At 33.9% G+C, this 12,799-nt stretch overlaps 1 protein-coding gene across 1 annotated transcript; it reads right to left on the bottom strand.

Moving 5' to 3' along the window:
- Positions 1–2,392: 2,392 nt before the first annotated feature.
- LOC128289287 (serine carboxypeptidase-like 44) lies at positions 2,393–4,464 on the bottom strand. Its single transcript, XM_053025043.1, has 4 exons — positions 4,224–4,464; positions 3,603–3,707; positions 3,247–3,352; positions 2,393–2,492 (listed from the first exon to the last, which is right to left on the bottom strand). Exons 1-4 carry the CDS (start codon positions 4,462–4,464, stop codon positions 2,393–2,395), a joined length of 552 nt encoding a protein of 183 aa, XP_052881003.1.
- Positions 4,465–12,799: the final 8,335 nt, after the last annotated feature.

Raw genomic sequence — 12,799 nt, 5'->3', positions numbered from 1 at the left:
TTAATTAAGTTTATTTCATAATTTTAATTAATTTTAATTTACTTAAATAAGCATAATTGTTAATTTCAGTACATTAGGGAATATAAATTTATAGATATAAATTTATGTTTAATAGGACCAAATGCTTGTATGAAATATTCTGTATATGTATAGTGAGTATGGATGGTTGGTGTGATTTGTAGTTGTTTAACGGAGAGTCACCTCGATGACTAATGTGTCGCTCGAAATTCAGTCGATCGTGTCCGTCGAATTTAGGGTGTCACAAATTATACAAACAATATATTCAAATTCAATTACTATGTGATTTTCAAATGCACCTTAATATTAAAAACACTAATATTTTGCTTATTGGTCATAGGTATTACCCACATTGTGAGTTTGAGTTATAATTTGTGTGCACTCTTACTAAAAAAAAAGAGGTGTACCAAAAATATACATTAAACTAGTATGGTTACTACCCATGTTTGTCGTTGGGGAAGTTATTTATTTTTTTGACTAAATTATAGAGGACAAATTTAGAAGTTGTAATATGCTCAAATTTTTTGTACTTTCTTTTTAATATTTGGAGTTTAATTTCTATACTTTTATTTTTAAGGATATAATCCTTTCACTTTTCAATTTTAAAATTTAGGTTTATTTGTTAACATTGTTAAAATTTTTCTATTAAATTTATTGGTGTGATATTTGAAATAACATTGTAATGGACTTGAATTTAATTGAAAATTTTAACAGTGTTAATAATTTTAAAAGTTCACATCACTATTTTAATTAGATTAAAGTATTTAGACTAACTAATGACATTAGAAAAATTGAGGTACCAAATTATGTTTAAATTAAAGTATAGAGATTAAATTTCAAATATGAACAAAATATAAGGATTAAATCTAAATTTTAACCATTCTAATATAATCTAAAAAAAAAGTAAAGGGATTGGAATTGATAATTTGGCCATTAGCTTCTCATATATAAAAAAAAAAACAATTGATACTGGACAGGTGTCATGTAAAAAGGTAAAGGGATTAGAATTTATATTTGGCCACAATTGCTAAACTACACCACTAGTCACCTAATTATGGGCCATTTCTTTTTTTGGTCATTCAATTATGAATTTTTTTAAATTGGTCACTCAACTATGAATTTATTTCTTTTTTGGTGACCCAATTATGACGTTTGGCCAATGTGCAATACAAACAACTTATTTATAGGCTTTTTCAAGTGGTCATCTAGCTGAAATCTAATAAGCATTTACCTTCAAATTATCAAGAACAATCTAATAAAAAATTAAATAAACCAGGATCACTCATATTAAATTATCAAAAACAAAACAAGATGGGGAAATATATTTGAATCCATTGTCGGAGATTTCTCAGAAGGTTTTAATCTTTCAAAAAAAATAGTTTTTCTCTTTATATATCTCTCTGATAGGGATGGAAAAGAAATACAAGATATATATCTATTTCTTGGGGATCACTACCTAATTTTAAACAACTAATTATTAAATTAGTTTTTGATATTTATAATTAGACCCTCATCAAATTATAAATACAATTTATGGTATCCACGCATTATTTTCATGATACCTTAATACCTATGACACTTAAAACATACTTGGCCACTTAATTTTGTATCACATTTTATAATAACATTATAAATTATAAAATAATACGGTAATGATCAAGAAAATATAAAAAAAAACTATTGACATTGTTTTAGAGTATGTATCTCGTATATTCTAATATAATAATTATACAAAATGCATGTAACAAAATTATAAGAGAAGTTTGGAAAGCTTCAAGCATTAATCAATTTATTTGCTCCAGCAAACAAAATCTTGTTTCATGTATGAAATACTTACGCATATTGGGTTTTGCTATTTAGAGCTCTCTATAATTGTTGATTTCATGAATGAAATTTGAAAATAAAAATTGATGAATGATTTTATTAAAATAATAATTTTTAGATATCAGATGACTTAATTAATTATATTATTTCATAATATAAAATTTATGATGTTCATGCATCATAAAATAACACATATCACAATAAATGGTTACAACACAAGCCTTTTTATGGTGAATGATGGATTAAACATGAGTCAAGACCATGTGCTCCATAAGTTTCATCATTAATCTTTAGTGCATCCAGTTAGTTGCGAAGATTGAGAAAATAGAAAAAGCTTGAGATGGTCGAGAAGATGTAACACGATGATTACCTCCTTTCACTGTTAAGAATTTTAGTAAGTCTCCAAACTCATACTTCAACCCTCCTTCCTGTTAAATATTTATTATTAATTTTATTAAATTAAGAAAGAAAATTTATAAATATAAATAGTATTATTTTGAGTCGGGTTATTCAATAAAATTTATAAACATAAAACCTTGGTTCTAAAACTCTATGTTTCCTCTTTTGTTAACTTGATGTTTAACTCCTCAGCCAACTTTTCCAAATGTTGTAAGGTTCCCTTTGTCGGTATTATACCATCTTGATCTCCACTATAACATGGTAATCATATTAATAAAATAAAATAAAAAATCAGTCAAATGGCATGAGAATTTCTTTTCAAAATCGTTCACTTTGATTTTTCATACTTAGTTAACTTAAATCAAGAAAGTATTGGAAAGAAAAGCATGGCATACAAATACAATACCAACCTGAATATTGTAATGGGAACAGATTGTTGAAGAAGGTTTTAAGTGCAGGAAGCATGTCAAGGTCCTTATCAACTCATTGTATTTAAAATTAGCTCTAAATAAATAAGAGTCGCATATAATGAAAATTTCAAGGTTAACAAATTTTACACAACGTTCACCTCAATAAAACAAGTAATTTATTTATTTTTCTTAAGAAAGAGGTGACAATATGGAGATAGAAAAATTTACCGCGAGTCTTAAATTTCGAATTTAAAATAATTTCTAAAAGTAATTATATGAACATATCGGGGAAAAAAAGTTCATTTTGTTTCAAAATTTAGGGGAAAACTTACGTGAAGCAACCCGGCCATCTATACGACAAGTTGGTTCGGTTCCCGTGGAAAGCCTTTTGAACTTCTGGGATATTAAAGTAAAATTGCACCCTTAATGGAAGGCACATGTCTACTTCTGTGCTAACTATAGGAACCTGGACCAAAATATAAAGTTTTACGCTTTTGATAAAACCAATAAAAGAAACATACCACAAAATTAATTGAAAAATATCAATATATATATATAATACCCAAACTATTTTATTTAATAACAAAGAATATACATTATGATCTTACTAGTGCTATCATCTCCGTTATTATAATCACTACTTGAGTTTGAATATGACCATCCAGATCCAATAGGGGAGTCGATGAACAATAGATTTGACACTGAAACATATATTAGATAGAACTTTATATAGATATGGAAATAGAAAAATATACATATATATATAAGAAAGGCAATGCAATTCATTTAAACACGATGAAAACTAGACGTTCTGTAATATTTTATGGTTCTAACACATTTAATATTTTATTATAAATTTATATGGATATGAAAGAAATAACTATGAAACATGATATACTTACACACACAAAAAAAAATTCAATAAAAAATAATCATAGGAAATTAGACAACCTTTGTTCCAAGAAAAGGAATTTGTTTGGAGACCATGAGCATCTTTCGTAACAATGAAAGGACCAACACTTCCAAAGGCACCTCCAACTGAAGAACACCCTGGTCCTGAATAGTATTACACAACAGATTTTATTGTATGTGAGTAATCAAACAAACTTGTCGGCCAGGCTTAAGTAAAGCTAGAAAAATAGAGTAATGGTTTGATCTAATGTAATGACTAGTCTAATTCGACAAGTATTTAGTATATGTTTAAAGGTATGACTTTTCAGATGAGTTAAAAAATCATAGTCAGATCAAGGCTATAAATTTAGTGTTAGGGATGGACATAAACCTAAAACCTTTGCATGGAAACGGGCTAAATTGAATCTTTACTTTCTAACGAGGGCCAAAAGTGATAATGTTTCCATTCGAAGGGGCTAAAAGGGATTAAATTTAATTATAAATTTTTGGGAGAGGCTAAAAAAGAAATTGTAACATTGAACCGATGGGGCTGAAGCCCTAGCTTTCCCTTGGCTTTAACTTGCTCATGGGGAACTTTTTCTAACTCATTCATATAGGATACCTACTAGGAAATCCGCATAACATCATAAACTACAATAATAGGAATTTAAAGAACTTAACCTCCAGTTAACCAAATTGTGAGGGGTTGAGTCAAGGGATCTTTCTCAGCTTCAACAAAATAGTAAAAAAGACTTCGACCATCAACATTTTCATCCACTTCAATATATCTAGCAAATTGCCTGAAATTAACATCTGGTTGTCCTGGAAATTTGCTTATCAAATCATTCGTTGGGAAGGCATTGGAATCAACTCCAGTTAGAAGAAAAAGAAAAAGAATAAATATTACTCCTTGAAATTCCATTCGAAATGCTGCTAATATCAAAGAATAAGGGTAACTAATGCTTATTGAATTATTTACTTTCTAATGCTTAAAATTAATGGAGAGAGCTACCTTATATATAGTGTTTGTCTTTTTTAAACTAAATATGTTGTTTTATTAGTTAACATTTTGAAACCGTGAAACATAGGTTTCGAGTTGTCATTGTTTTCAGCACTATTTTGTTTTGTTAGTTTTCCCAATAATTTTTTTTATGATGAATAACATTTATGAATTATAACTTTTTTAAAAAAATAGCAAATTCATTCACAAACATGATTCCGGGTAACTAAAGAAATGAAAAGCAAATTTCTTTTTATTTTTTTTAAAATTCATATTTCAAATGTATTTTGAATTTTGAATTTAATTGGGTAAGATTTTTTTTATTAATGACAGTGCATGTGTTTATTAATAGAAAATGGTAGTAATATCCATGCAAGGATTGGGTTAAGAGAGTTTCACGTTGTACCTATTGTGCTTTCACTTTAAAAAAAGATCACGTTAGAGTTAACCCCAAATTGTTTCAAAACAATATAATTATAATATATTTTACGTAGAAAAACTAATCAAAAGAGGATAGAAACCACGGACAAAAAGAAATTTCACTATAATAAAAGAGAGTATAAATGATGGAGAGAATTAAAAGAAAATCCTGAAACACTACAAGAAAAATCCTTCGAAACAAAGAACAAAATTATCTCAATCTAAATATTTTTTTTGTTGTATAAAACCTAGCATAATTAAAACCTATTTATAGAATGAAATTCGTAGCATCTAGGTTAATTAGAGTTTGAGTGGGAAACTAAAAATAGAGTTTAACTAGGGGATGAAAAACCAAAATAAATTTTGGTCAAAATAAGAGGTATTCTCCCACAAAGGAACTTGCAATCTAAAACGTTGCATCAACATCTTTATCATTTAGGGTCTGTTTGTTTGCATGTAAAATATTTTCCGTAAAATATTTTCATTGTTTTGTTGTAACACCCTATACCCGATCCGGTCGTCAAGCCTGAGTAACAGGAGGCTACACCACGGTCACACATCATGCACATTATAAATTGTCTCATTGTGAAGCGAACATATTTTATTTTAGCATTTTGTAAGAAATTTAAGTCAAACATACTCTATTAATCATTAAAACATAATAAACACTCATCAAGCAAACTTAAAACAAAAGTTAAACATTATTTTAAATCACTAAAAAAATTATGAATTAATCACGTAGGTAACGATATTGAATCAATGGTATCGATAATACTCATGGATGGTATCGGTACCACCCTGAAAGTGGTACCAAACCAACATTTTATTTTTTGCTTAAAACCAAAACCCAATAATTTATCGATACATTTCAAAAAGTATATGTTTTATTTCCCCGAGTATCGATACTCGTGATATGGTATCGATACCAAATTGTGTTACTAACTTCTTGTACATTCGAAATACCAAAATGTATCATTTTTAAAACCTGAATATCGATACCTTTGCTCCAGACAATAAAATACAACATACTAAGGCATTGAATTCATTCTAACTAATAACTATTCAACATGCATCAATTACCTCATCAAACCATCGTCAAAATGACCAAAATGACAATTCAAAACATCAAAAATATATCCGAGCTGCAAGAATCATCCTGACACGGTCCAAGTCCTTAAATCCTAAGAGCAATATGATCTGGCAGCTAGACTGCATTTCAGTAAATGTGTCAAATTGACACTATATGGTGTGTAGGGTTGGATGGATATTAAATGCCCTTAACGGTGTGTCAGGATGGTCAGAGATGGTGTGTAGCAGATGGGGGTAGGAATAACTGCATATGCTTCTGATATGTTCTGTATCTGAACTGGAACTGTTCGGTTATATAGCTGTTATGTTAATCCTGCACCGAATATTATCTGACTCTGATTAGAACTTGAGATTTGAGAACCTTTAATTAAATTGTGTTTCTAATTGAATCCATATTGATTACACACTAAATTCTCTACTCACCGTGTGGTTAACTAAATTTCAGGTAACTCACAGACTTGATCGGGTCTGTGTAGGGGAAGCTCGGTCAATCTACGTTATTATCATATTATTTAATTGTAATGTAGTTAAGGTATTTATTAGTGCTACGACTTTTCTAAGATTGTTGAACCGTCTGTTTGATTTAATGGTTTTTATGACTTGATATTGGGTTTATCTATACTTATGAAAGTTGATTTTCATGACAACGTTAATGTAACTCTTCGGACTTGGTCTAGATGCTTTGGTCGAGTTTAGGTTGTTACATTTAGTGGTATCAGAGCCAGGTTAGTCAACACTCGAGCTTTGCTTTCAGCCCATAATGTGTGATAAAAGGTAGTTAAATGAAAATACGATATCTAAGTTACTCTAAAACGATTTTCTAGTACATGACCGAGCCTCTGACGCTTGAACTGTAAGTATCTACGTGTTATTATGATGATTAACTAAACACTGTAGTGATTATACAAAATGCGATAACAAAACTGTAAGAGGTGTTTGGAAATGTTCAAGCATTAATCAATTTATTTGCTCAGACAAAAAATTTTGTTTCAAAAGGATTAATAAAAATACTTACGCATATTGGGTTTTGCTATTGAGAGATCTCTTTATTTGTTGATTTCATGTATAAAATTTGAAAAAAATTTGTTGAATGATTTTGTTAAAATAATATTTTTTATATCGATGATTTAACTAATTATATTATTTCATAATATAAAATTCATGATGTTCATGCATCATAAAATAATACATATCACAATAAATGGTTACAACGACAAGTGTGGGGAGACTTGTTTATGCAGAAACCCAACCCGGATTCATCCATAACACCCCCGTACCAGCCTTACACCATGTGGGGAGACTACTCGACCCACCCAACCGCTACACACCACAGAAATCGCAGCGAGGCTGCCAGATATTGTGACTAAGTCACCAGATACAGATATTGTGGCAGAGTCATCAGAACAGATATATGTGGTAGAGCCAACAGATCAGATAATTGTGGCATAGCCACCAGGACAGGACGCTTCCTCAATAGTATAACCCAAGTCCCCATGCAACAGATATATAATCATGGCATACATCATATAGAATCAGATCGTCATGCTTTTCAGTCAAAAGTAACCCTAGGGGTATAATGGTAATTTTGCAGACATAGGGGTATTCAAGTAATTTAACTATTCTTAAGGTTTTCATACATAACATAGCCATTTACGTACGATCAAAAACACTTACCGCGTTTTCTTACCAATTTGGGCCCGTTGGCCCATTATCCCGTTTTTGGCCCATTAATCCCAAAAATATCGAAATGCACAAAATCGCGCACTCTGCAGTCTTATCACTTTAATTTACCATATACATCAAACTATTAATCTCATGAGCATTCACACACTCACAAGATCTCAAAATACCGGCGTTTCGGCATTTCAACTTTTCGGCTTATGCCGATCTAGTCTATAAGAGGGTGTTAGTTACACACCTATTTGCGACGATATGCTGACGAGATCCACACACGAACTGCCTACAATTGGATTACTAACACGTTAATCTAACTATTCAAATACGAACTACATATTAACCCCTTACAATATTCGGCCAACCACACCTACAGATCATAGTAAGCTTATAAGAAATCAATAAGCAACTCATTAACAAATTTTTGTCAATGTTTACCACATAATCATAATTTTACTGCAAGCTGTCTTCCTGAGCAACAATCACTAAATCATTTATAACTGGAGCTACGAAACTCCAAATCAAGTGCCGTTAATTTTCCCTGAAAATAGACTCATATATCTTCCATCCATAAAATTTTCAAAATTTTTGGTTTGGCCAATAAATACCAGAGTTTTCTTAAAGTTTCCCATGTTTCACTGTTTGACTAATCTGACCACTCTTCATTACGAATCAAATTTCTCATTGTACAGAATTCAAAATATGTTCTCGTTTATTTCATTTGAAACTAGACTCATTAAGCTTTAATTACATAATTTATTCAGCTTCTAATTCATCTTCCACAATTTATGGTGATTTTCCAAAGTCACGTTACTGCTGCTGTCCCAAGCAGATTTATTATCAAATCACTCTTTCACACATACCTTGCATGCATGTTATTTAAACATGTATATCACCAATCAATCATCACATATCTATGATTTTATTTAAGTATAATCTCCATTTCATCATTTTAAAGCACAACATATTAGCCGATTTTTCCTTTAGCATCTAAGGCACATGCATGCTCATTTGTTTGGCTCAACTTCACCTATCTTCCATTTTTCATCAAAAGAACATGAAACAACAACCATTTCCTTCATTTTAATTCATGACTAAATGCTCACAACACAACTAAAACCAAAATATGCTTCAAGAGTTAAGGTAGAATCAAGAAGAACTCATGAACCTCAAAATAAAAGCAAACTACCATGAACTTACCTTCAATTTTCTTCCCAAGTGACCGAACATTCAAGAGCTTTCTCCTTTCCTTTCTCTTCTCTAACTTTAGGCTATGATGAATAAAGATGGACAAAACTTTATTCTTTTCACTCCATTTTTTTTAATAAAATTTCATATTTCATCTATTAATTTTTTAATACAAAAGACATGAAATTCCCATCATGGAACATTTACCTAACCCATTATCATGAAACATTTACCTAACCCATTATCAATTTGTATCAATTTGTACCATAAATTATGGATATCAAGTGCACATTTTGTCTACAACAACATGACGGCCGGCCACTTCTTGTAAAATGGGAGGTTTGACATACAAATCCTCCTATTTTGCACTACTATTTATTTGGCCACTACAAATTAGCCTATAGCATTTTCAAACATTTTCACATAGGTCCTATTTCATAATTTCACTCACAAATGACAAAATCAAAGCATGAAATTTTGCCAACATTCACAGAATTCCTGAAAATTAGGGCGTTACAACTCTACCCCCTTAAAGAAATTTCGGCCTCGAAATTTACCTGATCCAAATAGTTAAGGGTATTGTTGACGCATAGTCTCGTCTGATTCCCAAGTAGCTTCTTCCCTTCCATGATTACGCCAAAGTACTTTCACTAACGGGACATATTTCCATCTGAGAACCTTAACATCTCAAGCCAATATTTGCACAGGCTCCTCCTCAAAGGTCAAATCGATCGAACTTCAATTTACGAATCGGTAGGACATGAGCAGGGTCAGAACGATAACGCCTTAACATGGAGACGTGAAAAACATCGTGAATCCTGTCTAACTCTGGAGGCAATTCCAACTGATAAGCCACTGGGCCTACTCGCTTCAAAACCTGATAAGGCCCAATAAACCGCGGACTCAACTTGCCCTTCTTACCGAACCTTAGTATCTTCTTCCAAGGAGAAACCTTTAAGAAGACCATATCACCTACTGAGTACTCAATCTCCTTACGCTTCAAATCTGCATACGACTTTTGCCTATCAGATGCTTCTTTTAACCGGTCCCTAATTATTCTGACCTTATCCTCAGTATCAGCTACCAACTCTGGTCCAAGAATTTGTTGCTCTCCTAGTTCAGTCCAACAACTAGGTGTACGACACCTTCGTCCATACAGTGCTTCATACGGTGCCATTCAAATACTTGCCTGGTAACTGTTATTGTATGCAAATTCTGCCAACAGCAAGTAATCCTCCCAACTACCTCGAAAATCAATCACACATCCCCTCAACATGTCCTCCAGAATCTGAATAACCCTTTCCGATTGACCATCAGTCTGGGGATGGAAAGCCGTACTAAAATTCAATCGCGTCCCCAACGCCTCATGCAACTTTTTCCAAAATCGAGATGTAAATCTGGGATCCCGATCAGAAATAATTGAAACTGGGACTCCATGAAGTCGTACAATCTCTGCCACATACAACTTTGCTAACTTTTGAAGCAAAAAGTCAGTACGTACAGGTATGAAATGGGCTGATTTGGTCAACCTATCCACAATCACCCACACTAAGTCCTTCTTTGATGGTGTCAAAGGCAACCCACTCACAAAGTCTATGGTTACCCTCTCCCACTTCCAAAGTGGTATCTTCACCGGCTGTAACAGTCTAGAAGGTAATTGATGCTCAGCTTTCACTTGTTGGCATGTCAAACATTTTCTTACAAACTCCGTTACTTCTCGCTCAAGTCCAGGCCACCAGTACAATTCTCGCAAGCCGTGATACAACTTATTCCCTCTAGGATGCATGGCACATAGTCCCTCATGAGCTTCTTTCAATATTGTCTGCCTTAAATCAGAGTCCCTCGGAACACAAATTCTTCCTCGGAAACACAGAACTCCATCACCATTTAAACCGAACTCAGAAGTTTCCCCTTCCTTAACTTGTTGAAAACGAGCAACCAAAGACTCATCTTCCAACTACTTTTCCTTAATCTGGTCCACCCAGTTTGGCCTTACTTGCAATTCACCAACAAACGCCATCATCATACAGACTCAAGCGAGCAAACATTGCTCTCGGATCGAATCGGTTCTCGACTTAAAGCATCGGCTACCACATTAGCCTTGCCTGGGTGATACTCGATCGAACAGTCATAATCCTTAAGCAACTCAATCCATCTCCTTTGCCAAAGGTTTAGCTCCTTCTGAGTCAACAAATACTTAAGACTCTTGTGGTCTGTGTATATAATACACCTCTCCCCGTACAAGTAATGTCTCCAAATCTTAAGTGCAAATATCACTGCCGCCAACTCCAAATCATGAGTAGGATAGTTCCCTTCGTGAGGTTTAAGCTGTCGTGATGCATATGCAACCACCTTACCCTCCTGCATTAACACGCAGCCCAAACCCACGCGTGATGCGTCACTGTACACAGTAAAATCCTTCCCAGACTTTGGCTGAATCAACATAGGTGCTTCAGTCAGAACTTTCTTCAACTTCTCAAAAGCTTCATGCTACTTCTTAGTCCATACAAACGGTAATCCTTTCCTTATGAGTTTTGTCAAAGGTGCTTCCATCACAGAAAAACCTTCCACAAACCTTCTGTAGTATCCTGCCAACCCTAGGAAACTTCAAATTTTCGACACCGTCCTAGGTGGCTTTCACTCCAAAATTGCTTCAATCTTTCGAAGGTCCACCTTAATCCCTTCGCGAGACCACATGTCCTAAGAAGGTTACCTCCCTCAACCAAAATTCACACTTCTTGAACTTAAAGAGTTCCTTCTCCTTAACACTCGCAAAGACTATACGGAGATGCTCATCATGTTTCGCTTCAGTTTCAGAATATACCAGGATATCATCAATGAAGACGGCTACGAATCGATCCAAGAATGGTTAGAACACCCGATTCATCAGATCCATAAATACTGCAGGAGCGTTCGTCAGTCCAAATGGCATAACCAAAAACTCGTAATGACCATACCGAGTCCTGAATGCCGTCTTATGGATATCCGCCTCCTTGACCCTTAACTGATGATATCCAGATCGGAGGTCGATATTAGAAAATATAGAAACTCCTCTAAGCTGGTCAAACAGATCGTCAATCCTTGGTAGTAGATACTTATTCTTAATTGTCAGTTTGTTCAACTGGTGATAATTAATGCACATCCGCATTGTACCATCCTTCTTCTTCACGAATAGCACCGGTGCTCCCCATGGAGACATGCTTGGCCTAATGAAGCCCCTATCCAACAACTCTTGAATTTGTGCCTTTAGCTCCACCAACTCATTCGGTGCCATTCTATACGGTGTGATAGACATTGGTGCCGTTCTAGGCAATAAGTCGATTCCAAACTCCACTTCTCGGTTCGGAGGCAATCTTGGAAGCTCCTCCGGAAAAACATCTTGAAACTTCTTTACGGTCCTAACCTTATCCACTGTCAGTCCCTCCTCTTCCGACTGACTTACAAATGCCAAATAGGCCTCACAACCTTTCCGAATCCACTTCTCGGCTCTTAATGCCGACACCACATTGGACAAATAATCTTTTCGCTCACCTATCACCATAACCTCCTCATCCTTTGTGGTCCTGAACACCATTCGTTTAGCAGCACAATCCAGGGTCGCCTTATGCTTAACAAGCCAGTCCATTCCCAAAATGAGATCAAACTCTCCGAACGGTAACTCCATCAGATCTCCAGGGAAAACCTTGCCTTGAGTTTCTAAGGGTACATCCCTATATAGTTTGTCTACCCTAACCGAATGACCTAAAGGACTTAACACAGATACCCCACTCACCATCTTCTCAGAGTGTACACCCAACAACCCAGATATGGCACATGCAACATAGGAATGAGTAGATCCAATATCCACTAAAGCAGTATATGACATGCCAGAAACCAAGAACGTACC

The sequence above is a fragment of the Gossypium arboreum genome, unplaced genomic scaffold, assembly GCF_025698485.1.
Source record: "Gossypium arboreum isolate Shixiya-1 unplaced genomic scaffold, ASM2569848v2 Contig01088, whole genome shotgun sequence".
In the NCBI taxonomy this organism is placed as follows: domain Eukaryota; kingdom Viridiplantae; phylum Streptophyta; class Magnoliopsida; order Malvales; family Malvaceae; genus Gossypium; species Gossypium arboreum.
The sequence above is the reverse complement of the archived record's forward strand: the minus strand, read 5'-3'. Positions and strand labels throughout refer to the sequence as shown.